General features: G+C 44.1%; 1 protein-coding gene across 2 annotated transcripts in view; it reads right to left on the bottom strand.

The window, feature by feature from the left end:
• The window catches only part of ATP9B (ATPase phospholipid transporting 9B (putative)), a 478,099-nt gene that overhangs the window by 438,501 nt on the left and 19,821 nt on the right, over nucleotides 1–19,777 (bottom strand). For both annotated transcript variants that reach the window (XM_073566404.1, XM_073566400.1), the window contains exon 2: nucleotides 1,251–1,418. In XM_073566404.1, the coding sequence (XP_073422505.1) occupies nucleotides 1,251–1,418 (168 nt within the window). The remainder of the gene's footprint in view (nucleotides 1–1,250; nucleotides 1,419–19,777) is intronic.

Here is a 19,777-nt window from a genome sequence, read left to right on the forward strand (position 1 = left end):
CGCAAGGAGCCAGTTGGTGTCAAATACTGACCTCTAGGTCAGACAAGTACAAGGGCCTGCTACACCCAGCCAGAAGCAGGGTCTAAAAGGTGTTCTGTCATTGTCAAAATGACAGGTGTAATGCATTGCAAGTCATCTGTCTTGCAATACACTGAGCAGTGATAAAGAAGTAAAAGTTGAAGCCCCATGAAGAGACTTCGGAAAGAGAAAAAATATTTTTTTTTTTTATATAGAGTTCTACAAAATAATGAATGAAAAATCCCCTGAAAAAACATTACACCAATATATAAGCATATTTTTGTAAGTTGTAAGTACACATAGCATACCCCCGAGAAAGCCCACGCGAAACGCGCGTGGGGGCTGCACACACAGGTTACTACAGTGGAGACTATGGGTAAGGGCTTTATTTGGCACTCTCAGTGATATTATTGTTCTCTTAGGCTGTGACCAGACTTGCGAGAAACTCACACAAGTCTCGCACTTCAATACCCGGCATTGCCGCCGGCACTCAGATCGGAGCATTCAGCTGCATATATTTCTATTTCAGTGTGCAACCCAGTAAGTGACACATTGCTGGAATCAGGGTTTTTCCCCCACATCATGCTGCTCTCAGATGTGGTACCAAAAACTTGGTGACAGATTCCCTTTAATTCTTCTGATCTGGTCGCCAGTCAATGCAACTTTGGTGATGACAAACATCTTACTATTTGATCAAAACTGAATGCAGCAGCCATTTAAGAATGCAAAATGTTGTGTTTTATCACACATGGAGCCTGATTCATCTAAGCTTTTATGCCAATATTCTAGCGTAAAATGTTTTGACAAGTAACATAATTTTGGTAACTCGAGGCTACGCTAAAATTTTGCGACTTTTGGCGTTCTCATGCTATTTTCACCCAGCTCCAACAAAATGGGTGGAGCTGGGATTGGATGGGGCGCAGCAACCACCGCTAGTGAGATTCATCACAAACAGTGGTGTTTGCTCTGCCACAAATCTTACGTCAGCAGGGACTGGAGGAGGATTTCTAGCAATGTGCCCACAGAGGTATACACCGTCCCTCTTGATGCATAAGGAATGTCTGACTCCAGCATACCTCATCAAGACCGGAGTGAAAACCATGTAGCGAATTGTCCCTTCCCTAAACATGGCAAATCACAGTTTAATGCATGAGGTTTTGATGCAGCAGTTTTTCAATGTGTGAATAATTACATTCATGGTTAGTGGTTTAAGAAACAATCATTATACCAACCTGGTGCACAGAAATTTCCAGCCTCCGCAGATAAACCATTCCAGCCCTCTTTTTTTTCGCCTTATCCTGGCTCTTGGTAAAGTGTGATAATCGCTTTCGTCATTCTCAAAACCTTCTTCTGACATCATGAGTGGCATTTCATCCAGGGGAGATGCTTCATCTTGATACCTGACAAAACAGGTTTACAGCTATTATAATCAATTGGCATCAAAGGTGCAAGCTTCACATGAAGACCCATTATTTTTTAATAAGACAGAATTTTTCTCTGCCTACCCACCATTCATTCTGTGGCAGGCGACTTCCATGCGGCAATAGAAGCAAATACAGGTAATGGAAGATCCAGTTCCAGAAGTTAGAGAATAAGATAAAATTGCACTTTATTTCATCTTCAATAAAATCCCCTAGCAAATTAAAAAATACAGGGAAACAAGTGGCCTACGCGTTTCAATCCCCAATTGGTTCTTAATCATAGCAAAGTATGATACATAGTTTGACATTTATATGTGATCCACCACACCGGACATAAATCTGTTCAAACAGAAATCCTTCTAACTAGTAACACCCATCAATGGTCAGGAGATGTAACAGTATGATTAAACTAAATGAAAAATACCTCCAATTAGAAATGCAGTACAGTTCCTCTGATTAGCTATGTCACTTACACCATGTGCAGGGCACTGGAGTCGTTTAGGTATCCATAGTTACGAGAACTCACATAGTGACAGTTATTTGTTAGTGGTTGTAACCATGGATACTTAAGCTACTGCAATGGCCTGCACATGACGTAAGCGACATAGCTTATCACAAGAACTAGGCTATATTTCTAATTAGAGGCATTTGCTAATATTAATATTACACCTACTACATATTGGGATAGGATCTTGGAGATGGGCTGATATAACCACTTAAGTGAGATCTGTAGTTTAAACATAATATAATTCGCTCTGCGTTGAGCGCTTACACCGGAGTGTCCATGTAAATCTCTGAAATACGAGATTCAGACGGAACCTCTGGCAGAAGATTCCCAAAAAATGAGGTAGATGGAGACACTGTGGATGCCGTCTGACCTGTGATCTGGCGGAGTCTGTCTTTTTAGGATTGCATGAAAGTGTTGACAGCCACTAATTCTCTTTTATGGTACGTGTAGTGCAGCCTACATAGATGGACATCACATGAACGACATTTCACTGTGTACACTACATGTGTAGTATTACAATTTATGTATGACTATGTGATACAAGGAATTGTATCTTGTTGGAAAGGTACTTGCTTTATACAGATTGCAGCGTGTGCCTCCACACTGGTACGAGCCTCTGGTGCTAATAAGCCATGTATTCACAGAGGAATCGGGATCCGGGAACATGGCAGGACAGAATAAATTACCAATGGAAGTAGATTTTTTTGCAACATAATTTACTACCTTTTTCAAAATATTCATGGAAAGTTTGTCATGGTTTGGTATAGGTAAATACTTTTTTGAAAGACTAAACTATATAGGAATAGTCCTTACTGTAGGACGTGAAAATATAAGTGACTTATACTTATTTACTAAAATTATGACTTTTATGGGTATTTTTGATTCCATCAGAAAGGTAATCAGTTTGTGTTTTCGTGACAACTTTAGATTTAGCATAATTGATGCATTTTTCATAGTATCGATGTTTTCTGAGGAGTTTTTCAATAATGTGACACTCAAATTATAACTGGATGCTGTCATTGACCACATCAAGCTTAAATTCTCCCAGTAGAGTAGAGGTGCTTAGATAAACTATTCCTAAAAGTATTTTGGGGCCAAAGTAGAGGACACAAGTAGTAGCTTGGCTGAAGTTGCGCCTCACCGAGACAAAATTGTGGGGCAATTTGATCATCGATGTGGAGGCGTTTTAGCCACATGCAGTTGGTCACACCCTTAAGGGAGACCCCACTCTCACTGGCACATTCTTGGTTGCATTTTCCTTGGCATTTATACCGTATATTATGCATCAAAAGGTCTTACTGTACGTCATTGCTGGCTGTTAACTTTTGGAGCTGGCAAATAGACCTGGATTTTCTGAATGTACCACCAGCTTTGTACTACAGTCTGAAGAGAATTCATTATTATTGGTACTTTACAGAACTTAATGAATTTGGCACATCTGGAGGTTCTCCGTGCGCTAGAATAATACCTGGAGCAGATTTCTATTATAATTTAAACCACTTTCTGGTGTACAGAATAGTGAATCTCGTGGGCATCAGCTGGCCATGTCACCTCAACTAAGCCCACCCAATGGTTTTCTAATGTGCCAGACTGGCATAGCAACTCAAAGTTGACAAAAAATGGCGACTTTTGCAAGCCATTTTTCAAGAGTAAAAGTCATTATGAATTCGCCTCCTCCATGTTTTTCAATTCCTTGCTATTTTTAAGATCTCTGGATAAGGATAAAGGGAATAAGTTAGGGGAGCGTTTTAAACATAACATTCCTAGTAAAGATCCTCACTTTTGTGAAGATTCCCGATTTCCTTAACTCCCATGTAGCGCCTTTGTTTAGGCTCAGATAAAGAGGTTCCACAGCGCTGATCCTAATACTACATTTCCTATGGTTCTGCTCTATCATATTCCAGAAACTTGAATTATATACACACTTTATAAAATCTTTTTAGCTCTTTAGGCAGACAGGCAGCTTCAATACACAGAAATTGAGTTCTGCAGTGCTCAAAAAAATAAAAAAATATTCAGGATTGAGAGTCCTCAGTAGTTGATACCTTTTAATGGCTAACTGAAAAGATGGTAACACATTGCAAGCTTTCGAGACTACTCAGGTCTCTTCATCAGGCTAGACTAATACAAAATCTGAAGTCACATATTTATGCACAATACAGCCTGTATTGTGCATAAATATGTGACTTCAGATTTTGTATTAGTCTAGCCTGATGAAGAGACCTGAGTAGTCTGGAAAGCTTGCAAAGTGTTACCATCTTTTCAGTTAGCCATTAAAAGGTATCAACTACTGAGGACTCTCAATCCTGAATATTTTTCTATCTACTGGCTAACACGGTACAAAGATATACATCTTTCCTGTATCAAAAAATAAAAAGTCACTCTCTGCCATTGTGAAAAGGGCTATTCTTGGTGTGGCGCAGTTTTATATATAAATCAATTATTACCCCTCAAATTTCTTTGTAATGTTGATTCATACCAAAATGTCCACCGTTCTTAGATCTCCCTGGTGGACTCCTTCTCAGTCTACTCTTCTAACAAAACCGTTGGCACTACCCTTTGTAAACCGGAATGGTGCACAAGTAGGATCCCAATCCGTGAATATCAATACATATAAACTTGGCACACACCCAAAGGATGATGTTGCAAAAATGGTGATTTTAATAGATGGCAGTACATACATAAACGTTTCGGTCTATGACCTTCATCAATGTACGTTAGAATGTACTGTGAGCACTTTGTGAATGGGTTTTAAGGAAAACCAATGCTGCTGGGAGGTAACTATAGCCGTCCCACGTGCAATTTTGTGGCGTGTGGATGCGGTATCCGCCGCGGATCCTATGCCGCCATAGGATCCGTGGCGGATACCGCATCCACACGCCACAAAATTGCACGTGGGACGGCTATAGTTACCTCCCTGCAGCATTGGTTTTCCTTAAAACCCATTCACAAAGTGCTCACAGTACATTCTAACGTACATTGATGAAGGTCATAGACCGAAACGTTTATGTATGTACTGCCATCTATTAAAATCACCATTTTTGCAACATCATCCTTTGGGTGTGTGCCAAGTTTATATGTATTTATTCCTTCTCAGTCTAGTCTACAAATTAAGTAGTGTATAGCCTCCTATAGCTGGACTTGCAGCTTCAGGGTGGTTAATTGTGCTGGGTAAAATGCACATGCCAACACAACCCCAGTACACAATCAAAACCCAAGACAGAAACAAAATTAAAAATTACCCTACTGTAACTACACAAGTAAAAAAAATAGTCTATATAAATAACATAGGGTACTTGGTAAACACCGTTTTTAATTTAAAAAAAAAAAACGTAAAAGCAATCCCACCAACGTCAAGGTGTACTACAATCGGGATGGTCCTAATCTCTAATATTAAAACCTTACCATGCGTCATAGTGATGTCCTGTGTGAATAAGAGCCAAGCGGAACCGGGTCCCAAACACGGACACACAGGTAGTGGGTAACTTTGTAAATCATAGAATCATAGAATCGTAGAGTTGGAAGGGACCTCCTGGGCCATCTGGTCCAACCCCCTGCTCAAAGCAGGATTCGCTAAATCATCCCAGTCAGATGTCTGTCCAGCCTCTGTTTGAAGACTTCCATTGAAGGAGAACTCACCACTTCTCGTGGCAGCCTGTTCCACTCATTGATCACTCTAACTGTCAAAAAGTTTTTTCTAATATCTAATCTGTGTCTCCTCCCATTCAGTTTCATCCCATTGCTTCTAGTCTTTCCTTGTGCAAATGAGAATAAAGTTGATCCTTCTACAATGTGACAGCCCTTTAGATATTTGTAGACAGCTATTAAGTCTCCTCTCAGTCTTCTCTTTTGCAAACTAAACATTCCCAAATCCTGCAACCTTTCCTCATAAGACAGGGTTTGCAGACCGGTCACCATTCTGGTCGCTCTTTTCTGAACTTGCTCCAGTTTGTTGATGTCTTTTTTAAAATGTGGTGCCCAAAACTGGACACAATATTCCAGATGAGGTCTGACCAAAGAGGAGTAGAGGGAAATAATGACTTCACGTGATCTAGACTGTATGCTTCTGTTAATACATCCTAGAATTGCATTTGCCTTTTTTGCTGCTGCATCACACTGTTGACTCATATTCAGTCTGTGATCTATTAGTATACCCAAGTCTTTTTCACATGTGCTGTCACTTAGCCCTATTCCTCCCATTCTATATATGTTTTTTCCATTTTTATTGCCCAGATGTAGTACTTTGCATTTCTCCCTGTTAAAAACCATTCTGTTAGTTGCTGCCCACTTCTCCAGTTTATTTAAATCTTTTTGAATCCTCTCTCTCTCTTCTCTAGTATTAGCTATCCCTCCTAGCTTTGTGTCATCAGCAAATTTAATCAGTTTACCCTCAATTCCTTCATCTAAATCGTTGATAAAGATGTTGAACAATACAGGGCCCAGGACAGAGCCCTGTGGTACCCCACTTGAGACATTCTTCCAACTGGATGTGCAGCCATTTACGACCACTCTTTGGGTCCGATCACTAAGCCAGTTATGAATCCACCTAACAGTTGCCTTGTCCATTCCATACTTAGCCATTTTTTCAATAAGGATTGTATGAGAGACTTTGTCAAATGCTTTGCTGAAGTCAAGATATACTATATCTACAGCATTTCCTTGATCCACCCAATCAGTGATTCCATCATAGAAGGAAATTAAGTTAGTCTGACATGACTTATTAGTTACAAACCCATGCTGACTCTGTTTAATCACTTCATTCTTATCCAGGTATTGACATACATGTTGTTTAATAATTTGTTCAAAGATCTTTCCTGGTATAGAAGTCAGACTCACCGGCCTATAGTTACCTGGGTCCACCTTCTTCCCCTTTTTGAAGATAGGAACAACATTTGCTCTTCTCCAGTCTTCTGGCACTTCTCCTGTTCTCCAAGAATTTTCAAAGATTATAGAGAGGGGTTCAAAAATTTCTTCTGCTATCTCCTTCAGTACTCTGGGGTGTAATTCATCGGGACCTGGAGACTTGAATTCATTTAGGCTAGCTAAGTGTTTCCTCACTATCTTTCTGTTTATAGATATCCTGGATTCTTCTATTCCCTTAATAGGACAGTGAATAACAGTTGATGTAATACCCAGCTCAGAGGAGGGGAGACCACACTCTTACCTGCACTAAATGCAGAATCCTAAAACTAAACTGAAAAAAAAAGAACTGTTGGTATGCGTGCAAAATAGGAGAATGTTCACACTGGCCATAAAACAGACAAAACCCAAGATAGAAACAAAACGACAAAATACCCTGCTGTCAGTATATAAGTAAAAGCAATTGTGCATATAAATAACATATGGCACTTAGTAAAAAACATTTTTGATCACTAGCTGTGTGTCCATGTTTGTGACCGGGTCATGCTCAGCCCTTTTTCACACAGGACATCACTATGACACATGGTAAGGCTTTAATATTAGCCGTTAGGACAATCTCGAACTTGGGTACACCTTGACACTGGTGGGATGGCTTTTATGCTTTTTTTTTTTTTATCAAAAACGGTGTTTACTAAGTTCCCCGATATTATTTATATGCACTATTGCTTTTTCTTATTTACTTACAGCTGGGTATATTATCATTTTGATTCTGTCTTGGGTTTTGTCTGTTTTATAGCCAGTGTGAACATGATCCTATTTTGCATGCATACCAAGTTGTACTCCAGTTCATTTTTTTTTCCTTTTCATCAGTTAAGCCAGTACGCAGTGTCTGGAGCAGGGGTAACCAACCTGTGGCTCGGAAGCCACAAGTGGCTTGTGGACACATGTTGTGTGACTTTTTACAATCAGCCAGCTTGATGTATTAACACCAGGTTTAGCAAACAATTATGAGAATTCCTCCAGATTGTGACATCTTTGCGGAAGCCTTTACAGAAAGGATGATACTGCCGGCTAGAGGGATGCTTGAAGTTGGATGCTTGAAGTTGGCTGCAACAGTGTGGCAAGTGTGCTTGATGCAGGAGACATTATCATGTAAGTCATCATATATTCATTACAAGTAACAAAATCATGGGAGGAGCTGTGTCCCCCAATGAAGACTCTGAGAAACAGATTTTACGGTAAGCAACCAAAATCCTGTTTTCTCTTTCGTCTCATTGGGGGACACAGGAACCATGGGACGGACAAAAGGAGTCCCTGGGGTAGGAGAAGACAGAAACTTCCTTCAGGTCGGAGAACTCACCACTGCCGCCTGCAAGATTCTTCTGCCTAGGCTGGCGTCCGCTAAAGCATAGGTATGGACCTTATAGCACGGATGACCATGTGGCAGCCTTGCACAACTGCATGGCTTGTGCCCTATTGTGTACCGCCCGGGTTGAATGGGCCTTGACCCAGCAGGGGACACCCTGTCCTTCACCCGGTAGGCTTCCAGATTTGCTATTCTGATCCAGCGGGCAATTGTTGCCTTAGAGGCAGGCAAGCCTCTTCTCACCTCATTGGGGATAACAAAGAGCGAGTCTGCCTTCCTGAAGGGAGCTGTAATGTCCAGATAGACCCTTATCGCCCTGACCAGGTTTAACTTATTCAAAGAACGCTCCAGAGGATGGGATGGATCATGACAAAATGACAGAAGGATTATATCCTCGTTCAGGTGGAAGGCCGATACCACCTTGGGAAGAAAGTTAGGAGGCGGCCGCAAAACAACCTTGTCCTGGTGCATAATTAAGAATGGGGGGCGACAGGACAATGCCGCTAATTCTGAAACCCGCCTAATAGAGGTGATGGCTATGAGAAATACAACCTTCCAGGACAATAAAGACATGGGAGCTTCCTGGAGGGGTTCAAAGGGTGAATCTGTCAAGGCTTCCAAGACCAGGTTAAGATTCCATGGAGCCACTGGGGATCTGTAAGGAGGGGCTGCATGTGCCACCCCTTGCAGAAATGTCAACCTGTAAACGGGAGGCCAAATTTCTTTGAAAAAGAATAGAGAGAGCAGATACCTGGCCTTTCAAAGAACTTGGGACCAGACCGGCATCTAACCCTGCCTGGAGAAAAGCTAGGACAGATGGTAGGGAACAGGGCATAGGTGTGATGTGATTAGACTCACACCAGCCAAAATAGGCCTTCCAGGCTCAATAATAGACCCTGGAAGAGGATGGCTTCCTAGCCTGGATCATTGTATTAATGACTCGATCCGAAAATCCCGCTGCTCTCAGTATTGTGGTTTCAACGGCCATGCCGTCAAATTGAGCCACCGAGAATTCGGGTGGTTATACGGCCCCTGAGCCAGGAGTTCTGGTCTGTCGGGGAGTCTCCAGGGGGTGCCTGCGAGAAGATTGATCATTTCGGCGAACCAGGCCCTCCTGAGCAAGTACGAGGTGATCAACATGACCGGCACCCCTTCCGCCTTGATCTTCTTTAGCAGTCTTAGCAGGATTAGAAGGGGAGGGAACAGGTAAGGGAGTCTGAACTGTGTCCAGGGAATGACCAGCGAGTCAACCCCTATTGCTAGAGGATCGTGGTATCTTGAGACAAACTGTTGGACCCTTCTGTTCTGTTGCGACACCAGAAGGTCCACGTCTGGAGTCTCCCATAGCCGGCATATCTGACGGAACACGTCCTGATGTAAGGACCATTCTCCTGCCGCGAGCACCCCCCAACTGAGGAAGTCGGCGGCCGTGTTGTCTGTGCTGGGAATGTAAACTGCCGAAATTGCCGGAATTGCGGTTTCTGCCCAGTTGAAGATTCTGGATACCTCGGCCAGTGCACGGGAACTCCTGGTTCCCCCTTGGTGATTAATGTATGCCACCGCTGTGGCATTGTCCGTTTGAATACAGACTGGCTGGTTGTTGAGGCATCTTTCCCAATGTAGGAGTGCTAGAAAGACCACCCTCAGTTCTAGAATGTTGATTGATAGTTAGGATTCTTGCCTTGACCATCGTCCCTGGACCGTCAGGTGACGGAATACCACACCCCAGCCCAGGAGACTGGCATCTGTAGTTACCACCTGCCAGTGGACAGGGGGAAAAGGCCGTCCCAGATGAACAAGGGGGGAGGTCAGCCACCACTTGAGGGACTCCATGGTCTGAATGGAAGGGAGAAAGGGGCGATCCAGCGAAGAGATGGACCTGTCCCACTGAAGGAGGATGGTCCTCTGCAGTATCCTGGAATGGAACAGGGCAAAGGGTATTGCCTCTGAGGCTGCCACCATCCTCCCCAGGACTCTCATGGCAGTGCGAAAGGATAGAAGCCGGAATTCTAACAGAGAGTGAATTCCCTGCTGGAGGGTAATCTACTTTCTTTCTGGGAGAAAGACCCTCGAGTGGCGCGTGTCAATTATCATTCCTAAGAATTCTAAGCATTGTGTTGGCGTTAGGTGAGATTTCTCCCTGTTTACGATCCAACCAAACCGGGACAGCGTGTTTAAAACCACCGCTAGGTTTTCCTGAGTGAAAGAGGACGCTTTGACGAGAATATCGTCGAGATATGGTACTAATATTATGCCTCTGACCCTTAATATAGCTACCATCGCTGCCATAATCTTTGTAAAAATTCTGGGGGCTGTTGCCAGCCCAAATGGCAGGGCCACAAACTGGAAATGCTGCTTATGAATAGCAAAACGTAGAAACCTTTGATGTCCCTAAAAAATGGGGACGTGCAGGTAGGCATCCCGAATATCTATGCAACATAGGAATTCCTGATCCTCCATTGACGTAATTACCGACCGAATTGATTCCATCCTGAAATGGCGTAAGCGGACCCATTTGTTTAGCCTTTTGAGGTCTAGTATGGGACGAAATGAGCCATCCTTTTTTGGTATCATAAATAGGTTTGAGTAAAAGCCGGTAAAACGTGCCTGCTCGGGAACGGGGATGATTACTCCTGCGTTGAGGAGAAAGTCGATTCCCGCAAAATACGTAGAGCCATAGCAGCGTCTTTTGGAGGTTGCGATAGAAATGGTCTTGCGGAAGTGCAATGAAGTCTATCTTGCATCCTGTGGATACTACCCTCCTTTACCCAGATATCCTCTACTGAACTCTGCCAGACATCTCTGAAGAGAAGGCGGCCTCCTAGTCTGGGAGAGGTACTGGGAAAGGAGTTGGATTCCCTGCCGGCGTCAGGCTGAAGTGGCTCTGCTCGTCTCTGACCTGGTAGCTCTGCTGTTGGAACTGCGGGAATGCCATGAAGGGGTGGCCCGAAAGGATACCCTCCTCCTACCTCTAGGTGCTTGCGACCACTGTGGGCCTTGAGCATAAGCGCCTGTTGCTGGGGTACGGCGAAAGGGCTGAAAGGGCTGAGCCCTATGTTTGAAAACATATCGACGAGGCTTGGCCTGAGGGAGAAGGGAGATTGTACCCCCCGCTGCATCCTTAATGATTTGATCTAACATTGACCCAAAGAGTCGGGCACCCTGAAACAGCAGATTGGTCAATGATTTCTTTGAGGACAAATCAGCCTGCCAAGCCTTTAGCCAGACCGTCCGCGGGACGGCTACCACGTTACTGGATGCTTGAGCTGCGCAAGACGCGACATCCAGGACTGTTGATACCATATACCTCCCGGCATGAGAGATTTGATCTGTGAACTCCGCCAGTTCCGCTGGTGGTGACCCGGCCAATATGCCCTGTCTAAGCTGTTTGGCCCATTCTGTAACGGACTTAGCTACCCAGGCTGAGGCGAAGGCTGGACACGATGTAGAGGCTGCTGCCTCAAAGGCGGATTTTGCCAGGGATTCTATCCTATCATTGGGATCCTTTAGGGCTGCCCCACTGGCGAGTGGGAGGACTGTATTGGTAGAGAGTCTAGTCAATGGTGGATTCACCGAAGGTGAGGCGGTCCAGTTGGCGGTGAGATCTGGAGGGAAAGGATATAGAATCCCAAAACGACTTCCCCTCTGAAACCGCCTGGTTGGGTTTTCCCTTTCCCTGGCCAACACTTCCTCAAAATCCTTGTGGGAGGCGAAGACCCTAGAGGGGGACTTATGACGCTTAAATGAAAAAGCCTGATCTTTAGGTTTTGATGTGGCGTCCCCAATGTTAAAGGTCTCATTGACTGCGGCAATGAGGCCCTGAACCATATCCTTGACACCCTGGGACTGTTCTGGCCTGTACTCAGAACCCTCCTCTGAGTGTGTCTCTGATAATACCTCGCCTGATTCCGGGGATGAGGACCGGTAGGAGGAAGACGGCCAGAGGAATTCTGGCGGTGAGATGGAGTGAGAAGGGGACCTGGGTTGGTGGTCCTGTCTAAACCTTTAATGGCCTCTAGAAGGCCCAAAAGGAGGCTCCTTTGATGCTCCTGTGTCCACTGGAGTCTGAAATGGCAATCTGTCAAGCACCGTTACCAAGGTCTGTGATACCTTGGTAAGGTCGGCCACGGACTTAGATAAGGAAGAGGCCCATCCTGGACACTCACTGTCTCCCGTGGCGATGGATGGCCCCTGGGCGGCAGGCAGGGTGGCTTCCTCCTGCTCCAGGGATAATGCGAGAGCTCTGACAGGTAAGGCGGGGGGGATGCACCTGCTCTCTAGCGTAGGTGACACCGTGGGTCTGCTACAATCTGAGCAGAGTGGCGAAGACTGACCTGAAGGAAGCATGACATTGCATTTGGTACATACAAAATATTTGACCAAGGTCGCTGAAGCGGATGAGGAGGAGCGGGACTGCTCTCCCTTGGGCATACTGACAAGCTTTACCTGGTGCCGACTGTTGGGGGTAGAAAAGGGAGTGAGGGAGCAACCTGTAGTGCAGTACTCACATACCCACGACCTGTGTCCCCGCTCTAGCTGCCGCCCGAAGGCTGAGGGAGAGAAAGCGAGGTGAACAGCCCCCGCTGCCTAGAAGCTTTATGAAATCCCTGCCCGGAAGCGGTGGGCGGGGCCCTGCTCCGGCCTCCTGGAGCACCAAGATGGAGCTGGTACAGGAAGAGGAAGCCGAGGGGTGGAGTCTGCTGCAAGCCGGAATCTGGTGTCGGTCGTGTTGGGCTCCTGCTGGCGCCCAGGGCCATAACGCTGCCATGGGAGGAGGCTGGAACCGCGCTGCACCGCGCGCTTGAAAGTAAGTGTTGGCTCTTAAACTAAATATAAAGCCATGGGCTGCAAGCCCGAGCGCTGATTAGAGTGATCACATTCAGCAGGCGGCTGGTGAGCAGAATATCAAACGCTGCAGCCTCTTACCTCCAGTTCACCCCATAACAGGGGTCGGTTATCTGCATGAAAAGATTGCTGTCCCAAACCTTTTCTGCAGGGCGTCTCTCTCGATCATCAGGCTCTGGTGGGCGAGTGATGGGAGACGAAGGTCAGGACCAAGAGCGGCCATCTGAACACGTGTCCTGTGTAAGGGGTTAGGGTCCTGCCAGTGGGATTCATGAGGATACGGGGTGGCAATACATGCTGTACTCATAATCCCAATGTGGGAATACAGATGTAGCAGATCTACTCTGTATCCCTCCATGGTTACCTGAAAAGGAACGACGCACATTGAGGTAGGCATGGGTCTGTGAGAGACCCCTGTCCACCTCCTGCTGACACTAAGCAAAACTGATTGTCCTACAGCCGGTCGGAGGGGTGTATACTGCGGAGGCAACATTTTTTTCATGGCATAGTGTCAACCTCCTAGTGACAGCAGCACACACCCACAGTTCCTGTGTCCCCCAATGAGATGAAAGAGAAAAAGCATGCGCACTATAGGCTAGTGGTGTTGAACGAATGACACGCATGCCAGATGGGGCACGCAGAGCCCTCCAGATGGGCGTGCGCCATTTCCTCAGTACTACCACCGCTGCCACTCTCCTGTGCACATGCACCATCTCCTCAGCACGCGCATCATCCCATCAAGCCGCGCACATGTTGACAAGGGTAAGTGTGGTGGCACTAGTGCTGAGGGGGTGGTGCGCGCAGAGGAGAGTGTCAGTGGCGGTATTATGGAGGAGAAGGGGCACGCCAGCCCACCATTAGCACTGTGATATATGAAGCGTCCAGAGCTGCAGGGCAACGGCAGAGGTGAGTTTTTTGTTTTTTTGTTTTTTTTTAATATAGGGCTATTAAACGGTATGGAGCACAATGTGGAGCCATTATACATTACAGAGCAACATTTTGGGCCATTATGTAGTATGGAATACCATGTTGGGTCGTTACACTGTATGGAGCATCTTGTGGGGCAATTATACTGTATGGAGAATCTTGTGGGGTCATTATATTTTATGGAGCATCTTGTGGAGCTAAGTATGTCTACATATATAGTAATGTATGAAAGACCTACCCAGCTGTGTGGAGGAACTATTTACCAACATGAAAAAGTTATTCCAAAATGAAGGTGTCAGAAGAAACTTCAATTTTATTGATGATCTAGTCTTTGAGCTGTAACTGGCAAGTTCATATATCACACATGGTACATAGTGTATTTCTAACCGCCCACACGTGACAAGCAGCGATAGTATCCATAACTATAACTTATAATCTCAGATACTTGCACACGTGGTCAAAAATGTAGGCACCCTTCGTTTAATGATAGAAAAACCCAAAATGATCACAGAAATAACTTGAATGTGACAAAATAATGAATCAAAAATCTATGAAAATTAACAAAAGAAAGTCAGACATTGCTTTTCAACCATGCTTCCACAGAATTTAAAAAAAAATAAAATTCATGAAATGGGCCTGGACAGAAATGATGGTACCCCTGAAAATAATGTGACAAAAGGGACATGTTAAATCAAGGTGTGTCCATCACAGTTGTCTACAATCTTGGAATCAGTGAGTGGGCCTGTATATAGGGCTACAGATACTCAATGTGCTGTTTGGTGACATTGTGTGTATAACACGCAACATGGACCAGAGGAAGCGAATTAAAGAGTTGTCTCCGGAGATTACAAAGAAAATTATAGTCAAACATGTTAAAAGTAAACGTTATAGGACCCTCTCCAAGCAGCTTGAAGTTCCTGTGACTGCAGTTGCACATATTAGTCAGAAATTTAAACTCCATGGGACTATAGCCAACCTCCCCGGATGTGGCCGCATGAGGAAAACTGAAGATAAATCAAATAGACGGATAATACGAACGGTAACAAAAGAGCCAAGAAAAACTTCTAAACAGATTAAAGGTGAACTTCAAGCTCAAGGAACATCAGTGTCAGATCGCACCATCTGTCGTTGTATGAGCCAAAGTAAACTTCATGAAAGACGACCAAGGAGGACACCATTGTTGAAAAAAATCATAAACAAGCCAGACTGGAATTTGCCAAACTACATGCTGACAAGCCACAAAGTTTCTGGGAGAATGGCCTATGGACAGATGAGACCAGCATGGAACATTTTGTCAAGGCACATCAGCTCTATGTTCACAGATGAAAAAATGAAGCATATCAAGAAAAGAACACTGTCCCTACTGTGAAACATGGAGGAGGCTTTGTTATGTTCTGGGGCTGCTTTGCTGCATCTAGCACAGGGTGTCTAGAATCTGTGTAGGGTACAATGAAATCTCAACACTATCAAGGGATTCTAGACAGAAATGTGCTGTCCAGTGTCAGAAAGCTTGGTCTCAGTTGCAGGTCATGGGTCTTGCAACAGGATAATGACCCAAAACACATAGTTAAAAACACCCAAGAATGGCTAAGAGGAAAACATTGGAATATTCTGAAATGACCTTCTAGGAGCCCTGTCCTAAATCCTATTGAGCATCTTTGGAAAGAGCTGAAACATAGCCATCTGGAAAAGACATGGAGACAACTGGAGCAGTTTGCTCTTGAGGAGTGGGCCAAATTACCTGTCGAGAGGTGCAGAAGTCTCATTGACAGTTACAAGAATCATTTAATTGCAGTGATTGCCTCAATAGGTTGTGCAACAAAATATTAAGTGAAGGGTATCATCATTTCTGTCCGGGCCTATTAAATGCGTTTTTTGTTGTTTTTTTTTAATTCCGTGGAAGCATGGTAGAAAAGCAATGTCTGACTTTCATTTGTTCATTTTCATAGAATTTTGATTTATTATTACTTTTTTCAGATTCAAGTTATTTCTGTGACCATTGTTGGTTTTTCTGTCATTAAATGTGGGGTACCAACAATTTTGACCACGAGTGTACAATTTCCATTTTTGTATGGTTCTTTACAACTTTCTACCTGATTTATTTCAGTACATACCAAGTTCTTTGAATACAATAGAAAGACAGAATGCTAAACATTATGGAGAAAAATAATTTAAAAAACCATACACGTCCCAAAAAAAGAGGCACAAAATAAATAAATATATATATATATATATATATATATATATATATATATATATATATATATACACACACAATGGACACCTTAGAAGACAATTATGCTTTGCTCCATTTTGCGAGATGTGCACTCAAATTTACAGCTGCAATCTATTGTGAAAAAAAATCCATGCAAAGCTTCATCATGTTTAGCATCATCGACTTCAAAACGCAGCCTTTGAACTGAGATGCAATTTATTCTATTTCAAAAGCAATTTTCCTTTTGTGTAGTAAAATTTTACCTCTGTATTTAAAAACAATAAGACGATGAATAATGGATTTTTCATAGCTGAGATGAGGACAAAGTCTAATTTTCTTTGTAATGTGTGTCTTGCACACTTAATTGGTTTGTCACTCATAGACAATCAAGGCGTCAAGCAATTAACTATAATATAAGAAACTTTTCTAAAAGGAAAGTACTACAAACAAACTACACAAAATGCTGGGAAAGAAGACTTCAAAACTCACAGCATGAACGTTATAATGGTACAATTCTGCCTGCCTGGATGATATATACATCAAGACCAAGACGACAATGCATTTCCCAAAAATCCTCTGTATTTATGTCCCAGGAATTTCCTGCAGTAATGTAGAACAGCTATTGGAAGCTACAGCAAGTTCATGGCTGCATCACTTCCAGGACAGGGGTGGACTAGTTAGCGACTACTAACCAATTCAACTTTTTTCAGTAGGCAAGCAATAAGAACTTTCCTAGGCCCAAAGAGAAAAAAAAAATGGGGCCTTACCCCACTGGATCTCCAAAAAAGTCCTGTGCTGGCAAAGCCACTAGCTACTCATTAACAGCCCAAACATGAAACGTTCAGCAACTGATAGGCTCTGTTCACATCTGCTTTTTGAGTTCCATTGTGGCACCTCTTTTTTCATTAAAAAAAAAAAACAAAAAACAAAGGGTAAACTAGTTGAATACTATTATAGGTAATAGGCCTCTTTGCTCACATTCACACCCGTTCTAGAATGGACCCATATTCCACATTACTCCAGTTCCACTACCTCTCAAAAGGAATAGGGAAACAGAACTACAATATCCGTCACCGACACAGACTCTTTTGTACAGCACCTATTAGGGTAAGTTCACACTAGGCGTTTTTTCAAAGTTTATTTTCTGCAGCAAAACCTGATCTCTAGGCAGGAAAGAAGCTGCAGAGAAAAAGAATGTTTTCCTCAGTTTTTCTTGCATTTTTTGCTACGGTTTAGGCATGCTAGATTTGTCTCTTGTGCATGCTGATAAAGTTTGGTGTTGAAAAACAAAAAAGGCCTATTCTATAAAATCAGGTTTTGGCACAAAAAACGAGGCAAAACATGTTACCACCCATTCATTTTAATCAGTGAAAATTGCTGAAAAGTAACATGCTTCATTGTGTCAAAAACCCCGAAAAGCACAAAATTCTGCTGACGAAAAACCAAACTGTGTGTATGAGATTACTGAAATCTCATACATTGCTGGTACTGTTAAATGCACAAAATAAACACCTAGTGTGAGCGTAGCCTTAAGGCTGGGGTCACACTTGCGAGAGTGATGCGAGAAACCCGTGCAAGTCTCTCGCATTAATACCCAGCACTGCTGCCAGCACTCGGGACCGGAGCGTTCGGCTGCATGCAGCCGCACACTCCGATCTTGAGTGCTGGCGGCAGTGCCGAGTATCGATGCGAGTTCCTCGCATCACACTCGCAAGTGTGACCCCGGCCTGAGGATTTTTCTCATCTTAAAAAGGTTTTCTGTTATATAAAACCCTTCTCCAATGGCTGCAGTTTGCTTTAACCCCTTAGTGACCACCATGTCTGTTTACTGACCCGAGATATAAGAGGATAGCTGTCACGTTGTTGTCACCTCCATCGGGCTGTGTTCGCCATAAACCTGAGGGTCAGGTGTCTGCAGAGGTGAACTCTGGTGGATCGAGGAGTCCTCAACCATGTGTCGTTTTCTGGTGAGATCCAGTGTTGAGAGTCCAGAGGCCCCTCATTGAAAGGGAGTACTGTCACGATTAGAGTTGAGCGAAACGGGTCGAAAAATTTCAAAAGTCGCCGACTTTTGGCAAAGTCGGGTTTCATGAAACGAAACCCGACCCTAGGATGAGGTCGGCCACGAGGTCGGCGACTTACGCGCCAAAGTCGCGTTTCAAAAGTTTGTTTTGCGCTCTTTTTCAGCCAATCAGGATCCACGGACACTGAGGGCAACGTGATGACATAGGCACGGGTCACCACCATCTTTCAGAAGGGCATGCAAGTGATTGGCTTGCTTTGGGGGGCGTCACAGGGGGTATAAAAGGGCGTGCACGCCGACCGCCATGTTACTCATGCTGATCTCAGAATAGGGAGAGCTGCTGCTGATGATGATTTTGTAGGGAGAGCGTTAGGCAGGGAAGAAGACACCAAAAACTGCTTCTGCTGCTAGCGATTTTGCCTGTACAACACACCAGTCACTGTGTGTGCAGTGCAAGGGGAGGCTATATAGTGGTGTATCAGTGGTGTTGGTTGTTGGGCTGCCTTCTAAGGCTTCCTGACATTCCTGCATTGCTGTTTACCCACTGCTCCGCAAACTGCTTTTTTAAAAGCAATCCCAATTTTTTTTTTTGTCCTGCTGAGAAGAAAAAAAACTGCTTCTGCTGCTAGCGATTTTGCCTGTACAACACATCAGTCACTGTGTGTGCAGTGCAAGGGGAGGCTATATAGTGGTGTATCAGTGGTGTTGGTTGTTGGGCTGCCTTCTAAGGCTTCCTGACATTCCTGCATTGCTGTTTACCCACTGCTCCGCAAACTGCTTTTTTAAAAGCAATCCCAATTTTTTTTTTTTGTCCTGCTGAGGTACTGAGCGTGCATTTTTTCACACCATACAGCGGTGTACGCTCCTCACACAGTACCGTGTAACGGCTGTTATCACAGCCACAGTGAAGCTATCAGTGTGTCACTCTGTGAGAATAAAACGAAGACATGTTCCGTTCTTACAGACCTGCACTCTAGGGAGATTCCTATTCTGCCCAATTCTACATACACCTTGTAGTTTGTGATACACTAGCCAATTTCTGCCTGTGACATAGCGCTATGATATTCAGTGGGCCTCACACAATCCATAAGTGTCCAGTGTCCACAAGTGTGTGCAGATATTCAAAATCTCCCTTATCCTCTAGTCACTTTGGTCACAGGCACAGCTGTGCCATCGAGCCTGTCACATAGCGCTCAGATATCAGTGGGCCTCACACATTCCAAAAGTGTCCAGTGTCTACAAGTGTGTGCAGAAATTCAAAATCTCCCTTATCCTCTAGTCACTTTGGTCACAGCTGTGCCATCGAGCCTGTCACATAGCGCTCAGATATTCATTGGGCCTCACACAATCCAAAAGTGTCCAGTGTCCACAAGTGTGTGCAGAAATTCAAAATCTCCCTTATCCTCTAGTCACTTTGGTCACAGCTGTGCCATCGAGCCTGTCACATAGCGCTCAGATATTCATTGGGCCTCACACAATCCAAAAGTGTCCAGTGTCCACAAGTGTCTGCAGAAATTCAAAATCTCCCCTGTCCTATAGACACCTTGTACCTTGTTTTACATTACTATATAGTTTGTTGGATTTTGTCTACATT

This window comes from Dendrobates tinctorius, unplaced genomic scaffold, assembly GCF_039654945.1.
Source record: "Dendrobates tinctorius isolate UK_male_01 unplaced genomic scaffold, ASM3965494v1 ptg000004l, whole genome shotgun sequence".
NCBI lineage: Eukaryota > Metazoa > Chordata > Amphibia > Anura > Dendrobatidae > Dendrobates > Dendrobates tinctorius.